General features: G+C 54.5%; 6 protein-coding genes across 6 annotated transcripts; 4 read left to right on the top strand and 2 right to left on the bottom strand.

Moving 5' to 3' along the window:
• Window positions 1-1747: 1747 nt before the first annotated feature.
• CABS01_01762 (uncharacterized protein) lies at window positions 1748-2673 on the bottom strand (the record flags this gene model as incomplete). The annotated part of the gene is made up of 2 exons (XM_060535142.1): window positions 1748-2502; window positions 2559-2673. The coding sequence occupies 2 exons, from the start codon at window positions 2671-2673 to the stop codon at window positions 1748-1750; spliced, it is 870 nt and encodes a 289-aa protein (XP_060398331.1).
• A 4268-nt stretch (window positions 2674-6941) lies between these two features.
• Window positions 6942-7938, top strand: CABS01_01761 (uncharacterized protein; the record flags this gene model as incomplete). The annotated part of the gene is made up of 3 exons (XM_060535141.1): window positions 6942-7449; window positions 7502-7797; window positions 7882-7938. 3 exons carry the CDS (start codon window positions 6942-6944, stop codon window positions 7936-7938), a joined length of 861 nt encoding a protein of 286 aa, XP_060398330.1.
• Window positions 7939-8575: 637 nt separating this feature from the next.
• On the top strand, window positions 8576-10334 carry CABS01_01760 (uncharacterized protein; the record flags this gene model as incomplete). The annotated part of the gene is made up of 2 exons (XM_060535140.1): window positions 8576-9230; window positions 9286-10334. The coding sequence occupies 2 exons, from the start codon at window positions 8576-8578 to the stop codon at window positions 10332-10334; spliced, it is 1704 nt and encodes a 567-aa protein (XP_060398329.1).
• Window positions 10335-11237: 903 nt separating this feature from the next.
• Window positions 11238-15341, top strand: CABS01_01759 (MRC1-like domain-containing protein; the record flags this gene model as incomplete). Its single annotated transcript, XM_060535139.1, has 2 exons — window positions 11238-14197; window positions 14249-15341. The coding sequence occupies 2 exons, from the start codon at window positions 11238-11240 to the stop codon at window positions 15339-15341; spliced, it is 4053 nt and encodes a 1350-aa protein (XP_060398328.1).
• A 1084-nt stretch (window positions 15342-16425) lies between these two features.
• CABS01_01758 (uncharacterized protein) lies at window positions 16426-18143 on the top strand (the record flags this gene model as incomplete). Its single annotated transcript, XM_060535138.1, has 2 exons — window positions 16426-17097; window positions 17157-18143. The coding sequence occupies 2 exons, from the start codon at window positions 16426-16428 to the stop codon at window positions 18141-18143; spliced, it is 1659 nt and encodes a 552-aa protein (XP_060398327.1).
• Window positions 18144-18229: 86 nt separating this feature from the next.
• CABS01_01757 (uncharacterized protein) lies at window positions 18230-18725 on the bottom strand (the record flags this gene model as incomplete). The annotated part of the gene is made up of 4 exons (XM_060535137.1): window positions 18230-18275; window positions 18363-18403; window positions 18464-18523; window positions 18627-18725. 4 exons carry the CDS (start codon window positions 18723-18725, stop codon window positions 18230-18232), a joined length of 246 nt encoding a protein of 81 aa, XP_060398326.1.
• Window positions 18726-20621: the final 1896 nt, after the last annotated feature.

Here is a 20621-nt window from a genome sequence, read left to right as displayed (position 1 = left end):
AGAGAACAGGGCAGCAGAAATCCCATTTCGAGTGTGCTCTCAAACTTCCATGAAACATTGCACGCCATCCGCTCTTTTGTAAGAAATTCGGCAGACATTTCGAATTCGCGCAGATGAACTGGATTAGAGAAGAAGGGAAACGGAAACCAAGGAGGTGGAACCGAACCTCGGAACTCCGAGGCATCTTCCACCATTCTGGGTTATTCTGGATTTCGGAAACTCTCAACTAGACACACCCACAGGAACGGGACACATGTCACCCCAACTCCGCGCGGCATTCAACAGGAAGTCAAAAGGGAAGAATGAACGAGAAGGTGGCACGCCGCTCCTGCTATGCCCGGCATTCCCGCTGACGTACACCACACCATCTCCAGTGGGAGAAAAGTCTTCTTTACTTCACGCCCCCCCCCCCCCCCAACCAGCATCTTCACGTCCTAGAATTCAGTGAGGCTTTCTGAAGTTTTTACCCGTGCTCGCCCGGAGGGGGTGCGAATTCCGAACAGCGGGCGGTTCTAGAACCTCATACACCTCCCGGAATTTTGGCATACTAGATTCAGTATCTCTGCAGGGACGTCAGTGTTTGGAAAAGGGATAGGATTTGGCCAGAAGTTTCTTCCAATAATCGACGCTATCAATAATGCATCGCAGTATCGTCAAATCTTCAAAGATCTCAACAAATCTCCGAATAGCTAATCTCTCAGACCACTCACAAGAAGACGAAAACGTGGCCAGCCATTGGAAGAGAGATCCATTTCGATGTGAGAAGGGTGCGTCTAGAAGAAGAAGAACAGCATACTTCCCAACAGCGATGACGCCAGCCCAGGCGCCGCCCAGGCACGCCGCATCAAAGAGTTCAGACGAAAAAGTACGTGGAAAGTGGGAGGGCCGCCGGGTTCGCCGAGGTCGACTCGCGCGTTTCCTTCACACGCATCTCACACATCCGAACCTCACATTGGCCGCCGGGCAGACACGACGCTGGGAAGAACTGACTAATTCTCGAACCGGAAGCAACTTCCTTCGTGGTGGGAATCCCCGAATCGGAATAGGATCTAGTAGAGGCCAGTTGAGCCATAGTTTCTGTAGGTCCCTGGGGGAAGGGTAGTCGGCAGATTTCATGCTGGATAGTGTGGCGCTGTGTGAGCCAGGCCACCACCCAGCGGGATCTACGTGGGTAAAACTTGGCCTCGTCCAGGCGCTTCCGCGGGAGTGTTGCAGATCTTCCCACTTCCGCCCGTTTTGCTCCACCCCGTAGCTGGCAGTCTCCTTGTGAACGGAATGCTTATTTCTCGAAATCCGAGGTGCTTGCTCGTTTGGACCCGATCGATGAGGAAAGCCAATTTCTCCTATTTGTGAGAATGGTAGTTGAAGCTCGAGATCACAGCAGCCAGTAGATTAAGAGAACAGTTTTCAAGAACCACAAAGCATCGTTATTTCATCAACACTTCTATGTAGCAGGACTATAGACAAATTCCCAACGTATCCACAGGATATCATGTAAAGGATGGAATGCAATGATACAAGAGAGAGAGTGAGTAGCAAGCAATGAAGCCAGAACCCAGTCTGTTTGGACTGTTTAACCCCCCCGTTCGACGGTTGTTAGATCGCAGCACCAATGCCCCTGGCAAGGCTACTCGATAAACCCAATCCGTCGACACCGAAATATGTAAATGGCGACCTTCTTCCCTCCCTGCTGCGTAGCCGTGCGCAAATTACTTGTCCGATGCTCGGAAAAAAGTGCGAAACCACTTTAGGCCTTGAAGTCGCGGGCGGAGCGGCGCTCGGAGCGCTTCTTGAGGTTGAACTCGACGGCGCGCTTGCGGGCGGCGGTGGACTGGGTGAAGGCGACGGAGCCACCGAAGGGACCGGCGAGGGCGGCGTTGCGAAGGCGAGCGACGCAGACGTTGCTGGCGCCACCGACGTTGGCGTCGCAGGTCATGCCAGCGGGCATCTGGACCTTGACGGGGAAGTCCATGGTGGAGGCACCGGAGAGACCGCCGATACCGATACCGGGGACGTTCTGGGTGACCTCGGCGGTCTTGAAGGCAGAGGGGTCGGTACCGCCGGAGGTGCCGTCAATGTCAGCCTTGAGGGGGCCAGCACCATCCTGGTTGACCTGGTGGAAGGTCATGGAGATGGTGCCGTCGTCGGCGGTGGTGGGCATGCCCTGCTGGGCAGCCATACCGGTGGCAGCCTTGACACCAGTCTCGACGGTACCCTTGGGGGTCTTGGTGCCCTTGCCGGCCTGGCGGGCGGCGATGTTGGCGTAGCGGCGAGCGAGGTTGGCCTCGTGGATCTCACGAGCAGCCTTGGTGGCGGTTGTGTTGCCGGCGGCACCGTTCATGAAGGTTGCCATCATGGCAGCGGCATCGACGGGACCACCGCCCTGGGTGCGGCCAAGAGCGGAGGCCTTGGCAGTGCCGAGCTCGCGGTCACGGATGATGGAGGTATCGGCCTCGGAGCCGCAGCGGGGAGAGGCGCAGTCACGAGGGGTATCATCGATCACTGGAAACTGTTAGTAGGAGCTCTTTGTGTCTTTTCGATGTGGTTTGATGACTTACAAGAAAGACCGGGAAGGTTGACGCCGTTGGCACCCTGAACACCGTCGATGACACCGTGGGCAAAGACGTTGGTGGCAGCGAAAGCCGCGAGGAGGAGAGCTGAGCCGTACTTCATTTTGGCGGTTGAAAAGATTGGTGAAAGTTGAGTGAAACTAAGAATGTGTACTATTAAAGTGTAAAAGGCCGTGTAGGAGCTCCGGGCTCGTGTCGGAAAGAAAGGCAGATGAAAGAAGGCTGAAGTGAAGATGAGATGCTGATGAGAAGGGAAAAGATGAAAGTTTGACCGGACATGCGAGTGATTCTTATACAAACTTGTCGATACTCTGGATGACAGGTCTTGGACAGTCTTGGGAGACATTTGATGGGGCTTGGCAAACTACGGGCCCATCTCCCAAGGCCAGGGATTGCGGCCGTTGCGTCGTTCTCCTGAGTGAAGCATCTTGCCGCTGACTTCTCACGAAAGATCAGTTGAAGCATTGATCTGACGACTGGACGACGCAGGCTGTGTGCACCAGCAAAGACGAGCTTTCCAAAGATGCGATTGGTTTTCGATCGTTTCGAAGGGGTTTGCGGGTCCTGAGCGATGGCCAGGCTAGGGAGAAACGCCACGCGCCAGGAAGTTACATAGACCGAGTCCAGTTTCCCTCCGGCAAAGACGGCGAGAATGGATCATGCAGGAACAAGCTCTTGGTGATCTCGGACCCGATTGGTAGATCTCTGAAAATCATTGTTGTGGGGAAGCGAGGAGGCTCTCTTCAGGAGTAAGGCTAAGGAGTCTCCACGGTTGTTTGGGGCTCGGCGTCGATGAGGGCGACGATGATGTCGGACAAGGTTTAGCGGCGGGAGCGTTCCTGGGAAGGACAAGGGCCATCCCATGTCATCCTGCAAAAGATTTGAGAACGACGCTAGGATGGTGTAGATCCTCAAACGTGAGGCGTGTGAGGTCGCTGGTCCTGACCAGCGAGCTTGGGCCAGATACGCCGCTGACTGATTCTGATGGAGGTTGAGACGGGCCCAAACACCACGGAATTCGCGAGAGAAGCGTCTCCATTCGTGCTCAGGAAGCTCCGGGAGGCAAGTGGGCGCCCCTCAGGTATCCATACTCCGAGTACGGGAGAGCGTCGAGGCCATGCCACCATGCCTTGTTGGGTAAGGGCCCCGGATCTCTCGACACAACTCGACTCACCGTGGCCGGGTTCCACTCAGAGGCGGAAGGACATATGAGGTAGAAGTTGAGAGTGCGTAGGCAGAGATTCTATCCGGACACAAGGTAGATAAGACTCCGCTTTCGTTTCGGTCTTCGGAAAGAAGACGGATAGACTTAGATTGTGGTCCCTTTCTCCATAGGGAGCTGGGCCGATATTACTCATGAAAGTTAGATGGCCTGCGCCCGTGGTGGTGGGATGTTGATCAGGGGATAGTTCACGACAAACTTCGAACCGTCATCGAAGAGACGTGAACGACGTGACATTGTGACATTCCCAGCCGGCCGTTGACATGGCTTGGCAGGACCAGTAGGCGGGACGAAAGCTCGGCAATGGGATGCCGTCTCGACTCGAGTTGTGACAAGCCTTCGACGAGCCGATTGACAGCCCTTGGCGAAACTCTAGGCAAAGAGAGGCACGAACTCGGACGTCGGAGGAATTCCATGTTTCGTCCACGATGCGCACGGTTGTTTCCCCCTTTGCCCTTCCCCCTCTGCTCTCTACGCAGTTTAGCCGACCGAGGGCCCCGGCAAGGTGGACAAGGTGGACAAGGTGGACAAGGTGGTGTAGTCGAACTCGACGGTGTGAGGGACTGAGGAGGGGGATCTGCCGGTAAATCCGCTGCGCAAGAAAGCAAGCATAACCAAATGGGGATGACGTCGATCGGCGGATATGCTTGTTCTGAGGGCTGTGCAGGCCACCTAGCTCCCTTTTGCGACACAGGTGAGAAATCTGCAGCCTCGATGGGTCGCAATCTGAGTTTGTTTAGTTTTGGTGATCCCCAGACCTCGACCTGGTCATGGTGGGTTCCATCTCGCTTGTCTCATGAATTGTCATTGCTGCGCGCTCGTCGGGTTTGGAAGCCATGCTGATCTGTGAACTCCTTCGCGGCATCATCGCATTCTCGCTTTCGGTGTCTAGACGGTCTTTTTCATCGAAGATCACCAGTGTTGAGGGCCCCCATCGATCAGTGCAATTCTTCCACGATATGCGGATGAGTTTCGTCAACCAGATCGTGCTTATTGCTTCAAACCCGGCCCGGGTTTTCAGATACACAAATCTTTCCAAGCTCATAGTGGCAAGTTGGAGGACTAGATCGTTGATTTCAACGCGTCAGTCATGCTGTACGCGTACCATGAACCCCAAAGTCCGGGTCGGTGTGCTCGACGATGATCAGGGTAGCCCGGCCAAAGATCTCACAAGGATCGGGAACAAGAAGTGACCAAGCCATTCTACCATGAAATGGACATACTCTGGAAGACGACTGCCGGGAGCACGTTAAGGTTGTCTAGCTTCGTGCAACACACAAACGGAGCTACCGGGTAGAACGGGTCCATCGGTGGAGGCTAGCAGGACAAATAAGACGAAGGGGGCCTCCTTTGGCCGTTGCTAGCATCCCATTGTCACGATCCGAGGTCTTCTTGCCCGTAAGGTTGCGTGTCTTGGCTTCGTCCGAAGTGCGAAGAGCACTGCGCCTCGAAATTGCTTCAATGAGACGGAGACCAAAGTGGTGAAGGGACGAATAGCGCGGATTCTGATTCAGTTGCGACGATTTCCTGACAAAAGGTGTTGAGCCTAGTGAATACCTTGGTTGAACTAGACCCTGTTCAACTTTCGGTAAGGAACCCATTTTCTCAGTGCGGCATAGGGATCATCGTCCAGATCCCCTTGCTTTGGAGCATCATAGCAGAGGAAATATCGTCAAATGTGAGCCGTGCATGCTTTTCGTAGGCGCCTAGACGACAAACGCGTGTGGCTCGTCTCGTTGTCAACGCCTGCCCGCCAAGAGGGACGTTCTTCACAAGTTCAGACTGTCATGAAGCTAGAATCATCCCGAGATGTATGGATGTTCTTGAGCAAAGTCTCGATGCAGCCCGAACGACTGTAGACACTTGAGATTATCACCAAGCAGAAAGTATCGTGAACACGGTCGCAACCTGAACATAGCCAGAGTCTGTGTAACATCAACATCTGCAGGCGGACCACAGCAAGAAGGTGAACCACGTGCGCGAACGAAGATGATGCCGTGATGAATTTTTCAAGAGCAGCAGTGACCGAGGTTGTCGAGTTTGAGGGTTGTAGCTGCAACGATGTCTCTCGTGACGTTGGTCTGGGAAGAAGATCACATTACCGTAGAGGGCAGGAGGAGATTGCAGCCACATAGAGCTGCAGATGGCCCCAGCGAATAAGGTCAGCAAGTGTGGATGCCAGCTGCCCACCAAGAGCTTCTCCCCTGAACGGCCCCTGCCACTACCGGCGTTAGCGCCTTTGCAGCCCCCAGTGGCCCCTTCTGCGCCTGCCGTGCGCCTGCCGTGCCCTGATGACTTCCGCCACCCGCCCCTTTCGAAGCCTCCCGTTCCGAGACCGTCATTCGTCAACCTCCATGTTTCACTTAACGACTAAAGCAGGCCTCTTTTCTTCAATTCTTCTCACGGCAGCCAATCCACCCTCTCCAACAACAATATCCTCCAACAAGAGAGGTGTGGCGCATGAAGTTGGCAGCCATGGGCCACAAAAGACCAAGCATCATTGACCGCGGAGGCCTTCGAAGCGTTGAAATGCCGGCCACGTTGACTCTATCCCGTTGCCAAGAAAACGATAATCGCTCTTCTATTCCCCTCACCTTTGTTCCCAAGCGTCGATGGCAAGTTTAAATGCCCATACATGCGTTAGGTTATGGCCATGAATTCACAGAAGCTAGTCCAACTGACTGGTCGATGGATGTGGCAAAGCTGCCCGTCTGGACAGGCATCTCAAGCCTTCGAGAACCCCTCTCCGTCTTAATTCCACCTACCTGATCTCCAGGTTACGCCATGACCCAATCACACGAACACGAGCCGTCACTTCAATGGCAACAGTCCGCAGAAACATGGCTCTTGGGTGCCATCGCTCACATGTCGGACCGTTCCATTATGAGGGGTCATTCAGCTCTAGATCAAAACGCGCTTCCAAATTCGGTCTGTTGGCCTCCCAAGGTTTTCGTCCAGAGTGTTGGCAGATGTCCGATATGACTTTTTATTCGCTAACCCGTCCGAGATGTCACTTTAAGCTATCGCCAGGCCCCTGACGGCTGAAAAATTGCTGTGCCTGATTACCTTGATTATATACTAGCTGGTGGGAACCTCGAGAAGATGACGACCCTGATTCCTTCGTCTGTATCCGTCGCTGCCATATCACTATGCGCGTTGTTTTCTTCCTGCCGGCCTTCGTAGGCGTTGTCGCCGCGGCGGCTTGTAACGGCAACGACGCTCTCTGCGCGAAGAAGTATTCTGACGTGACGTTTGTCGGATCCCACAACAGTGCCTTTGTTGGCATCACTCCGGCCCACAATCAATATGTGTCGGTAACGGACCAGCTCGATCTCGGCGTACGCTTCCTACAAGCTCAGACCCAGAACAAGGACGGACAGATCCAGATGTGCCATACGGACTGCGCTCTGTTAGACTCGGGGCCCTTGTCCAAGTATCTCGAAGAGATAGACACTTGGATGGAGGCGCATCCGCGTGAAGTGGTCACCTTGCTTCTCACTAACATTGACGCAATGCCGGTCACTCAATTTGGCGACACTTTCAAGAGTACGGGGTTGGATAAGTACGTCTTCAAGCCTGGGGAGAAAGTGGCTATAGACCAGTGGCCTACACTCCAGACTTTGATTGATGACGGGACGAGACTGGTCGTTTTCATGGGTATGTCTCTAAGCATCTTTTGTAACTCATGGGCAGTGACTGAGTACGACAGACTATCACGCCGACACGAGTAAAGTCGACTACATTCTAGACGAATTCCAGTACTACTGGGAGACTCCCTTTGGGGAGACGAATGCGAATTTTCCCAACTGCAACATCGACCGGCCACAGGGTGTCGATCCCAATGGCTACATGTACCTTGTCAACCACTTCCTCGACATTGAGCTCTTCGCAGGCATTAAGATCCCCAATCAAATTGAAGCGCCAAAGACAAATTCCTTGTCGTCCATTGACAAGCAGGTCAACTTGTGCAGAGGGATGTGGGGAAGGACAGCGAATGTCGTTTTGGTAAGTCTCCCTCTTTTCGGACACCGAGTTGGTTGTGTTCGCACGGCGTCAATGTCTTGTTTGTGTAAGGCTGACTGAGAAAAGCTCGACTGGATCAATATCGGCGAGGCGATCAAGGCACAGAGCCAATACAACGCTTGAGGAATCACCGAATGTTTAATTGATAAGTCGGGAGTTGGGAACTTTCGTCAATGTCATAGAGTGAGCTAACTTGATTTTGGGAGCATGCAATTGTTGGTCTAAGGCTTTCGAGGGACGAGGAGTACTCCATGTTGGCATGTTTGTCGCTGCGCCGCCTGTCTTTTGACGAGAGAATTATTCTCGGAGAGATTGAAATAATTTCGAAGGGCACGCAGGTGTAGGAATTATTATTGGCGTAAGGTGAGGGGTGACACTCGTACCTATCAGGCAGCCTGAATACCGGGAGTGAGCAAAGCCACGCTCGGTGTCCAAATCGGGCAAAGACACTTTTCTATAGCTTCAATTCAGGGCGGGATGGGGAAGCGTGACTGCACTTCTATCCCGCCATCTCTCAGCCCCTGGGTACGCAGATCGAAGAATCCTACGGCAGCCTGCTTTGCTTTCATCAGCTTGAAGTTACTCAAATACCCCACGACTCAGAGCTGATTCTCATGAGTTGAGGTTAGACAGCGTGACTCTTGTCAGCGCCTCACTCACGGCTCGGTCGTTGCTGTCTGCTTACGGTACTCTCGATCTTTACATTGAGCATGCCCAGTTAATCGTCCAAATACATTGGCTCGTGACTCAATTGGTCGACATGGATAAAGATGGAGGATGGCTTGCCGAAGGCGCCTACGATGACTTTGTCCGGCCCCTGTGTTGCTCAGACCCTCGACTTAGACAGCGCGACCCCAAGGCTCAAATCCAACGCATCCCCTTCACAGATGACGGCGTCCGAGTCGTCAAGCTCAGCCTCGGCGACAACGGCAACTTTATCAGAACAGCACAATTTGAGGAACCAGCCGACCTAGAAACACACCTCCACTACAATACAGCATCACAGCAAGGACAGCAAGGACAGCAAAACATTTACATCCTCGAGGGCCTCGGCCCTGGATTCGCAGGTGTGTTCGGCCACCACTTCTCGCTGCATCCCTCGGTATTCGTCGAGCATGAGCGCGTGGTCGTGCACAACGTCAACTGGACGGGCGAAAGCGACGGCGCGCAGCTGCCGTCGGTGGTTCGGAGTCGGGGCCATGTGGAGATGAAGTACTACGAGGTCGTGACGTTTGATACGCGGCCGACGAGTTTTCGGTGGGTGTGCGCCGCGACGGGGCGGCATATTGGGGTGTCGAGGGAGTTTCGGTGGGACAATTCGCCCGACGACGAGTTTGATCGGTTTTTGAATGTGGGTGTCGTGAGGAGGAAGTGTGGTGTTTGGTCGAGGAGGACTGGGGGTGGTGGTTGGGATTGTGAGTTCTTGCCTGGTCGGATTCTTCAACTTGTACTGACGCTGATCATGAGTAGGCCTCGTACTTTGTGATCCTCCGGTACGAAGTGTCCGAACAGGGGATGATTACAAAATAGAGCACCCAGTCAAGACCTGGCCCTACCAGGGCGGCTACCTCGACTTCGTCCCAGAAGAATCGCAAATCAGTATCGCAAGAGAAAGAGGTAGCAACCACAGCCACCACTGTGGACCCCCGCGGACTTCTATGCTCGAAGATCTCGCCTTCTATCTCGAGACACACGCGGGGCTGGTAGATACCGCAGAGTCCGAATCCGTCGTCAACGTCTTTGTGAGCAAGATTGTGGCCTCGCACCTGCTCAAGCAGACGGAACACCTGCGGGCGACGCTCTCGGCTGTACAACGGGGTCTCACGCGCAAGCAGGACCTCGCGAAGCTGCCCATGACCAAGGTCGAGGCGCTCTGGAGCGATATGCAGGGGTGGGAGAGGCGGACGGGGGAGTATCTCGAGGACGTGGAAGGAATCATGCTGCAGCTCGGGATCCCGTTGTCGCCGACACAACCACCGGCGACAGGATCCACTGCGCCGCCCATCGGTATACCACCGCAGCCGGGGTCGGGCCCGGGACCGAAGACGGGGCCGGAGCGACCCAACGTCACCGCTTGGTCAGACAGCTCAGCAGATTTCCAGTTCCTGCACCTCCGCTTCCGGGAACTACGCCACCGGACTGAAATGCTCAACGCGGCGGTGACGGGGCTGGCGGGCATCACGGGCAACAGGCAGGCGTACAAAGAGCAGCAGCGGAGCATCCGCGAGGCCAAGAGCACCAAGGCGGTGACGCTGCTGGGATTGGTGTTCATCCCGCTGGCGTACACTGCGTCCGTGTTTTCGATTGAGAAGCCGTTTGGGCCTGGCGGGGAGCTGTTTTGGGTGTACTTTGTGACCTCGGCGCCGTTGATTTTGGTGGTCATGGTCGGGTATTATGTGTTGGATTTTGGTTACAATGATGATGGGAGGGCGTGGTCTGTGGATACATTTGCAAAGTCGATTAGAGAGAGGGTGCCTGGGTTGGAGAGGAGGGATTTGGGGAGGAGGTTGGTTGGATGATGAGGAGAAGTAGAGATGGTCGGGTGAAGACCCTCAGAGCGATGACAAAGTAATGAATATCATAACAATATAAGGCTGTGATTAAGTACTGGGAGAGGATTCAAAAAGAGTTCGCCCCCCCGGCGCCGATTTGGGGGCTACATCTCTTGGTGCTCATGCTGGGATTCGAACTCGGGTACTCTCGTATGCGCTAAGCCTGTCGTCGAGTAGGCTGGTTGGCGATTTGATTGTTGACCTCAAACCATTCCACCACCCAGTCAGTTTGACCTGACCCGCCGACCTAGACGGGCGCCTGCTGTTCTGGTGACAGGAATGGAGTTGAGGGGGGGTATATAGGCTTCCCGTGTAGCATTGGTGCCTGTGTATTCACGATTCTGAGGTAGACACCAAATAGAACTCCCATGGCCCAAGCTACTTACGTTGAGCGAACCTAATGCTTTAATCTCTCCCGTTTATATGTAGTGGATAGTTGGTCGTCTTCTCAGTCTCCGGTCACCTTACAAGTAACGGGATGTCACCGAAGCCAGCGGCATCCACTGGGACGCTTATCGATAAGAGCTCCGGTCGGTGTGAACTCCGGGTGGGTCCTGCGTCACTTTACCTTAGCAGTTCTTATCGGCGTGTTTAGTGGTGCCGCGTTTCGCGATAAGCCACCGACCCGTCTCGTCCCACAGGTAGCACACACCAACACGTCGCGTCGGCCAGACGCGTCGAAGAGCTCTTAATTGACTTTCACTCCACTAATACCACCACCACCCACCACCCTACACTCACCTCTACCAAAACACTCCTCACGCAATTTCGGTACCTGCAAGTACACAGCACTTCAAGCAACTTCACATTAGTCTTTTCATGTTTTGATACCCGGCTTTCTGCCTTTCTATAATCATAGCCACATTCACCATGGCTTCTGAGAAGGCCGCATCGCGCTCTCCCAGCGCGAGCCCAGCGCCAGAGACGATGAAGGCACGAATGGAAGCCCGTTTGGCTGCCATTGACACGAGTTCAGAGGACGACGAACCCAAGCAGACCCGAAAGAAGAGCAAGTCACCACCACGAGACACTCAAGCAAGTGACTCGGAAGAAGAAGTTGTCTTCCGCCCCAGAGGACGGCTCGCTGCCCAGCTAAAGGGCGGCGCCGAGCCTTCAGACGCAGAGGACGAGCCCGAGAGCTTTATGGACCGAATCCAAAGACGACTTGGCTCCAACAACGACGATGACGAAGAGGATGAGGACGCGACCATGGGGGATGCGGAAGAGGAAGACGACATCCCGGTAGCACCGCGGCGGCTGCAAAGGAAGCAGGATAGACAGACCACGCCGCCACCACCACAGAGCCCAGCCGCACGGTCGAGTCCTGGGCTGTTCGTTTCTCCGGACCGGCAGACACCTGTGAAACCTACTACCACGACAACAGCAGACGACGCCTCCGACTCTGACTCCCTCCCCGCAATCACAAAGAACGCCAGATTCCAGGCACTCGTCGAGCGCAAGAAACAAGAGAGACTCGCACGCGAAGCTGAGGAGGAGAGAAAGCGCGCCGAGCGAATGGAACGCGAGCCCCTCAGCAACGTCGACCTCTTTGACGACGATGAGGACGTCGGCAACGTCTCTGACATCACCGATGACGAGGGTGGCCGGAAGCTCAGCCAGGCCGTTAGGCCTACAAGGAAGGCCGGGAAGAAGGCCGTCGAGGAGATGGCTCGCGAGACCCAGCGCATGGCTCGTAACATGCAGCTTGCCCACGAGGCCAAGACGAGGAAGAAATTCACAAAGGCGGATTTCCTCCAGCGCTTCAACTTCGGTGCTCAACCCAAGTCTGATCCCAAGTTGTCGAGCTCCAGCCGCCCTACCACACCCGTCTCAGCGCACCAGACCGACGCTGAGATGAAGGACCCTGAGACGCCGCCCAGCTCCCCGCCTGTCGTCAAGGCTGCCTCCCCTACCAAGGTTCAAGAGCCCACGACTGTCGCGCAGCCCGCCATTGACCCAGACGACGATGCTGACATGCTTTCCCTCGACGACGTGTTTGAGGCATCGAGAAGACTTAACAAGGGCAAGGGAAAGGTCGTTGCACCTCCTGAAGAGACTATCGTCAAGGATGTCAAACCCAGACGTCAAGTCCGCATCAAGCTGCCCTCAGTCTCAGTAAACCATGCAGTCATTGACCTTGACGACGACGACGAGTTGGCCATCGCCAAGAACGGCAAATTTGACGCCATCTTTAATAGGGCTCCGGGGAACAAGGCAGATGCATCTCGGTCTCTACTTAATCTGCGTCGCCTCGCTCGGGTGGGATCGCCGACAAAGGAGAGGAAGAGGAAATACGAAAAGGCAACAATCACCACGGCTCAATTGCAGATGACGCTACAGCAGCGCGCCCGTCAACAAGCCAAGATCGAGCGCGAAAAGCGTCTCGAGTACCTCAAGTCGAAGGGCATCGTCGTGCAGACCGCCGAGGAGCGTGAACGCGAGATGCAAGAGGTTGAGGATATTGTCTCTCGCGCTAGGAGGGAAGCCGAAGAGATTATGGAGCGCGAGAGAGCAGCTGCCAAGCAGGAGAAGAAGGAGAAGAGGAAGAATGGCGAGCTCGACGTCTGGGACGACAGTGACGATGAGTCGTACGACGGTTCCGAGGAGGAGGCGGAGGGAGGCGTTGAGGTCGAGCTTGAGCTGTCTGGCTCTGAAGACGAGAATGTCGATGAAGATGAAGATGGTGGCTCCGAGGTGGAAATGGAAGGTGTTGCGTTGTTCGACAACGAAGCTGATGACAGCGGCTCAGAACACCCTGAGGCCGAGGTTGAGGCCCAAGAAGTCGAGAATGATCCCGAGTCCGAGGACGACATGGGTCTTCCCACGCGCAACATCCGTCGATCAAAGAAGAGCCAAGTCATCTCGGATGATGAAGACGAGGACAGAATCGAAGCGACGCCAAGACCCAGGACTGCAACCCAACAATCCCCTGCTGCACCCAACACCAAATCACCCGCCGTTCCCACCTCGGTATTGCGCTCTGCCAAGAAGACATTCATTCCCGGACTGCCCGTTACGGGTGCCGCTGGTCTGGGTCTGACCCAGATCTTCGCTGGTACAATGGACGACAGCCAGGCAGCTCCTGGTACGATCCCCTCTCAGTCACCTATGCCGGATTTCGACAGCCTTCCCGACTCCAACTTGATGGGTCTTACTCAACAACACGACAGCATGATTCTTGACAGCCAGGGCGGTGATACCCAGAGAGCCGACACGCAGCCTGATTCCGCAGAGGGCGTGCGCCTGCATTTCACCCAATCCCAAGCGCGTGGATTTGACAGCCTCTTGCGCGACGACGACCCGTTCACTCAAACTTCTATGGATGCCACTCAGGATGCCGGGCCGCAGGACTACACGCCGTTGAAGCAGCGCTTCGTCGAGCCGCCCCCGTCGACCGTGGATACCATGGTCCTGGACAGGGACGCCGAGGTCGATTCAGTGCAAGATTCGCCCCTCGTCCGCAGGGGTAAACTGCGCCGCAAGATTGACGTCGTAGCCGCTGTCGCGGATGACGAAGATGTCGAGGACTCCAGGGCCAGCCCCGAGGTAGACGAATTCGGTTTCAAAACGACGGCCTTCAACGTCATGAAGGAGGCTGTCAAGAAGCAGAAGCAGCTCAAGAAGGCGGAGGAGTATAACCGCAAGAAGAGCAAGGCCAAGGAGATGGTGGAGGAGCAGGCCGACGAGTCCGAGGATGAGTATGCAGGACTTGGAGGTGCGGATGGCGAGGACAGCGATGACGACAGTGATGCTGCCTCCGTCAAGGAGATGATTGACGACGAGAACGGCATGACTGCTGATGATGAGCGCAAACTTGCTGCCCTTCACGCGTAAGTGATCTCTGTCTTGGCTTTAGTATTCTCAGCTAACAAAATTCTCAGGGACAACGAGCGTCAGAGCGATGAGAAGATGGTCGACAAGCTCTTCCATGACATCACAACCGGTATGCTCCGCCGCAAGCGCGGCGCCGACTATGACCTCTCTGACTCAGACGACGGCGGCGAGGCTCGTCGGCGTTTGAAGCGTCGTCAGTTCCAGAAAATGCAGCAGGCCCTCTTCGCGGATGAGCGCATCAAGAAAATTGCCGAGAAACCCGGCAACCAGGCCTTCCTCCGCACCATTGAGGACCGCGGCAGTGACGAGGAGATGGACTTCCTCGACTTCGCGCCCGAGCCAACGGAGACGGAGGACTCGCAGTCTCAAGAGCAACAGCAGCAGCAGACCACTGTCCCAGACAGCCAGCCCGGAGCGCAACGTGCACCTCTCGCCTCCAACGCTGCCAACGTACCGTCCACCACCAACGCGCGGAGGACAAAGGACGGCAAGAGGCCCTCCAACCTGGGCGAGATTCGCGAGTCCGTCTCGAGTCTGCTCGAGGACCTGAACGAAGTGATTCCTGCCACGGACCCGCACTCGGACAGCGAGGCGGATGACGAGGAGGCGCAACCTTCTAACAAGGAGAACCGCTCCCCGGGCAAGAACCCGCGCCGCACCAACTCGCGTCAGGTGGTCGTCGACCGCCTCACCATGAAACGGCAGTCATCCTCCAACATGTCGACAACGTCCTCCAAGCTCGCCTTTGCTATGCCAAACGCCGCCGCCTCGGCTTCTAGCGGCGGCAGCAGCTTCAGGGTCCCTGCACTGCTCCGGCGCGCGACGACGAACTCGTCTGTGTTGAGTTCGCAGGGTTCCGGTGGCGGCAGTATCGGTGGCGGTATCGGTAGCAGCGGAGCCGGCAACGGCGGCGCTGCGGCTTTCTCTGCTCGTGGCGGCGGTGGCGGTGGTTTCGGCGACGATGGCAAAATCAAGAAGAACGCGAGCAAGAAGTCGGGTGTTAGTGCTTTGGCGAGAGAGAATGAGCGCCGAGCGGCGATCCAGGAGAATGAGAAGAGGAGGGAGGCGAGGAAGTGGAAGGGTGCTGAGAGGAGACACCAGGCTGTCAATGGCCTCTTTGGGTCGGGCAAGTTTGAGTGAGGAGGTCGTGTTTGGTGGTGATGGTGTATTGCAGAGCTACGGCTTGAACTGTCTGGGAGTTTGCAATGATGGATACCGAAGATCAATGACGGACTGGGTAAAAAGGCTTTGGACGGAGTCTGGGACTGAATTTGGAGTTTGGGTACGGGGTGAGGATTTGTGTGTTTCATGGTTTGCCGATAGGGACACTTCAGGAGTTGCATTATTCCAACGCATTGCAAGCAAGTTCTTTTGATCTTTGAAGATGAGCATGTGAGGTTATGAAAAGCCCATGGCTGGTAATATATGCTTGCTATGGTATCATGAAGCAATAAAGAAGATGTTCTTCCTCTTGCCCTAAGCGTCCGTTCACCTGCAGATAAAAATCCAGGCGTCCTTTCTCGATCACATTGACAAGACGTCCAAGTGAGGTTTCTTGAATTCGATAATGCACACATTACACATAAACCTCCTCACCGAGAAGCGTGACCACGATTACTATCGAGTGAAAGCCACCCTACTGAGGTATTGTAGAGGGGTTCCTATAACTGACAGCTCAAATATCCGTAGCTGTCCTCGGTTGGTCGTTACAACTACGATTGCCCTCTTTAGGCAACAATGATCCTTCTAGTAAGACAGAAAACCAGCCAACGCGGGGGAGTCGCAAGGAGGATGCTGACAGGAGACATATCCCCGCTCGACTACGACTAAACTCCGCGCCTGCGGCAACTTCTTCTCCAACAGGAAGGAAAACATCGAGTCTCCCGGGCGCTCGGGCAATGCAACACCCCTGCCGAGTAGTGCCGATGGAGACTTGATTGTGTTCCTTCGACTCCTTCCAGGTCGTCGTAAGTCCGTCCTCGTCTGACATCGGTTGATCGGGGTCCACGGTCCGGTGTAGTCCGGCTTGTTACGGCCGATCATGGGGCGGATAGCCCCGTTTCAAATCCGAACCCCGTGAATCTTTTGGGACTTATTTATGATGTCCGCAGCATTCTTACAGAAGTGATGTATTGGTCAAATGTAGCGGTTTCGCGCCTCTGTAGAAACCAAAACTAGTTATTTCCGTTGTTCTCACAACCGCAACCCGAATCGAATCGTAGCCATGTCTTCAACCACCACCATCACAATGACGACCGAAACTCAGGAGCAGCCACGAGCACCAGACCTATCCAAACACCCCAAACTAACACGAGAACAAGCAGGCCACCTCCGCCACTTCCACAACCTCGTCACCCAGCCCGACAACGACTGGAACCTCATGGGCTCGCAGGAGCCCCTCCAGGAATTCCTCGACGCCTACCGCTACCAGCTCGCGACCATGGCCTACGCCGCCGGCGCCGCGCACTTCCACCGCCAACCGGCCCTCCGCAGCGTCTACAAGACGCTCATGCGCCAGACGATCCGCAAGATGCTCCTGCGCGCCGTGTGGGCGTACTGGTTCAACACGAGCATGGCCGGGGTCGCGACCGATCCGGACCTGAAGGAGCTGAGGAAGCCGTGGGCTGACCCCGTTGTGAGGGAGAATATCATGTACAGCGGGCATTTGCTGATGATGGTGGCGTTGTATGGGATGTTGTTTGACGATGACGAGTTTGAGAGGCCGGGATCGTTGGAGTTTTTGTGGAATCCGTTGTTTTTTGGGATGGGGCCGGAGAAGTTCTCGTATGACGCGGGCAGCTTGCAGGATGCTATCCTCAAGGAGATGGAGGGGAACGGGTGGATTGGGGTATGCTGTGAGCCGAACATGGTGTTTGTGGTTTGCAACCAGTTTCCTGTAAGTACCAACATGTGCCTACTGACAACTGAGAGTTGTGCGCTGACGAGTTGTGCAAGCTGATCGGGATGCGTCTGAGAGACGCTCGTCTGGGCACTTCGGTCGTAGACGACGTTTTGTTAAAGTACAAAGCAGCATGGGACAAGAAAGGGCTCGTCGGCTCCGATGGCCTCCTGCCTGACGCGTGGATGGTCAAGCAGGACTTCACTATCCGCCCCAAAGATCCCGCATGGACGGCGTGGGGCTCGGCCTTTATGAACTCGTGGAACGGGTCCGTCGTGAGGTCTCACTACGAAGACCAGGCCCTCGGGTACGTCACCAACACGGGAGGAGGCGAGGTTCGTCTGAACCCACCTGTCGTCGGCAACGAGTTCAGAAAGCTGGTCAAGGAGGACGGCGCGGCGCCGGACTCGCGCGAGACGCTCGAACGGGCGGTGCGCAACGCCAAGGAGGCCGAGGCGGGTAAGAAGGGAGGCTTTCCGTATACCAAGCCCACGTTTGGGTATGTTGTCCAGTGGCTCTCCGAGCTAGGCAAGGAAGCCGAGTTGACGGCGTTGCTCAAATACGCGGACGAAGAGTTGGGGTCCAAGTGGGAGCGCGGCGGGCTGTATTACCCGCGCAACGACGAGCCGTTTGACGAGGAGATGAGGTGGACGCACATGGACCCGTTTTCCGGCAACGCGGCGATCGGGTACGCAAGGTTGAATGTCGAGGACGGGCAGAAGATTATTTGGGAGCGGCCTTGGACTGCGCAAGACGTCTCGACGCGGCCGTTTGTTGATGCAGTCACTTTGGCTGATGGCGTTGACTTCTTGCGTGGAGATTGGAGCGAGGAGGAGAGGATGCTGGTGCTTACCGTTAGGTCGTGGGATGGCTCGACGAGGACAATCAAGCCTGTTCTCAGGAACTTGGGGCCTGGGACATGGAATGTGTTTATTGATGGACAACTGAGTTTGTCACGAACACTTTCATCGGGAGAAGATGTTGCTTTGGAAGTAGAAGTTGGGTATCGGGATGTTGATATCGTGGCTGTCAAGCAAGCGTGAGATGGAGATTGGGACTCTTTCGTATTGTTTTTATAATGACCTTCTGATGATGAATACATTTTTTTTCGCAGTCATATGTCCCCGCCTCAATTCCAGCAATAGCAGTCGCAAGCATCCCCAAGGTCTACGTTTCTGCAGGGAGGCAAATATCGTCAGCATGTCTAGAAACAAGGCTCGGCAATAATTGAGGCCGCTGAATGTGAATCTTGTAAGACTTACGCATATCCGCGGGCGTTGCTCCAAGGAGCGCCGCGCTGACACTGTTCACACTATTAATCATCTATTCGCAGCATGCGCGATCGTCATGTAATGGAACTCACGTTGCTGTTACACGCTGAAGTGGTGCACTGACGTTGGTCATCTGGAGAGCAGTTGGACGCCTATCAGGTTCCGAAGTTAGTCTTGACCGAATCATGCTAGTTGCTTTCAAATGACTGAAAGAATGAGGGTCGTAGGAATATAGAAGACGAGGTTGTGACTTACGCCCCAACCAGAGTTCGGTGTCTGTCTGCATTCCCATCTCATCAAGCCAAGAGCTGAACTACTGAAGAGGGCGATGCCGGCGAGGACGGATAGCTTCATGTCGATTTCGAGGATCTAAGGTATTTGTGCGTTCGAGATGGCTTGGAGGTTACGCCGTGTTACGCCGTATACCTCTCTCATATCGTGGGGAAGGAGGCTTTAAATATGTCTTGGATCGGGCAAGTGAGAGAAAGCTCACACTTCGTGAGTAGACATACCGGCACTGCGGTTGTGAATCACTCCAACAACCACGAGCTAACTCTATGTAGCCTAAGCTACGATGTTGAAATGAGATTTTAGATGAGCGGACCTGTAACTGGAAGAAAAAGAGTACTTACTTTATCTACAGAATAGTCTAAGTGAGTCTTTGCTCCTGTGCCAACATCCTGTAATCTAAAAGTCACTGGGCCTTTCTTCTTGGCTGAACATGCAACACCAATGCCGATGGAGCTGGAGCTGGGCTCTGAGGAACTCTAATATACTAATTCACAAGAGCGTCGTCGAGGCCGGCGTGTCGCCAAATATAAGAACCCGCGAAGACTTCGTCTCGAGTCATGGCTAAATTGCCTGTCTTGGCAAAAGGATATGGCCTAGACTTGCAACTCGCAAGTCAACATTCCAAGGCCATCAATGCTGAAAGTCCCTTCCATGAATGATGTTACTTGACGGAAAATTGTTCAATAATCGAGGTTGCATACAGGTAATTATCGTTGAGCGCGCGCTTGGGGCACATTGCGCGTTTTGTGTAATTATAAAGTGTACCGTATCGTGTGATTTCCCTTGAAAGCCTGATCCCGTTAAGGCCGATCTTTTGCGCCTGTAAAGCCGGGAAGAAAAAAACCACCACATAGGTGATTATGAATAGGGGGTTCATAGGAGGGAAAGCCGCGTCTGGACGCATTCGGTTGAGCTTGAGACGGCTGCGGAATCTCGTCAGACTTCAAATTTTTTCGACCGGTACGTCTAGGCTGACTATATAGTGACTTCATGATTTGAGTTGATTTCACATCGCTGATGTTGAGGTGACTGGTTATGACTTGAGGTGGTGTTGTGGAAACCTAGCGATCTTCAGGGTCGACTTGGGTCCTTGAAGATAAGATAGTACGACTTCAGCCAGGAAAGGTGTTTACAAATGAACCCTTCTACAGACTCTAGAGTTGAGTGATAAAACGATGAACTGATGAGATTCCTTCAGTGCTTGGTCCATACCGGAATAGGTCACGTGCGATATGGAATAAACATCCACGAATACACCACGACCATTCGACCCATACATCTGTAGGACAGAATTTGCCAGAGGGAGGGCATGAGAACCGCCTGAATGTGTCTATGACCTAGTGAAGGAAATATTAACGTGTAATTGGGTCCTGCAAAGGTTGCGAGTTCGAATTTGGTGGTCCTACATAATGCCACAGGCAGCTCATTTTTCTTTTTCGTATTTTCTGGCCAATCTGTCAGGTATTTCAAGAGACGTCTGATCATCGTGGTTTCCCCCGTCTTGGTGCCCTGGACTCTGACAAGGCACCTTCTTTGGATGGCGGATACCGCACTTGGACTTTGAAGCCTGATTTAGGCTTGGCTAAGCCCATCAGACTTACCTTGGCCAGCTTGCTCTCCAGCGAGTCGAGTGCTTCTATCCAGAGCGAACTCATGCGAAGAGCGCCAAAGAAACAGATGTAAGCTAGTAGCCGTACCATCGTGCGAGTAGCCGGCTACCAGGGCGGGACTACGCAGCATCCGAGGAGTAACACTGAACACCGACTTCTTGGCTGTGAATAACAGAAATCGTCTGGAACTTGTAAGAGATACGAATCCAGTTGGAGCTTCGATACGTCTGCCAAGAATCATTCAGGGCACGGAACAAGAGGAGAGCCTCGTTCCATTTATCGGCGGGTCGGGATGCCAACCTGACACGCGGGGGCTCTTATAGTCTTGCTGCCCGATACGTATGTTACT

The sequence above is a fragment of the Colletotrichum abscissum genome, assembly GCF_030869225.1.
Source record: "Colletotrichum abscissum strain IMI 504890 chromosome Unknown Scaffold_3.1, whole genome shotgun sequence".
NCBI classification, from domain to species: Eukaryota; Fungi; Ascomycota; class Sordariomycetes; order Glomerellales; family Glomerellaceae; genus Colletotrichum; species Colletotrichum abscissum.
The sequence above is the reverse complement of the archived record's forward strand: the minus strand, read 5'-3'. Positions and strand labels throughout refer to the sequence as shown.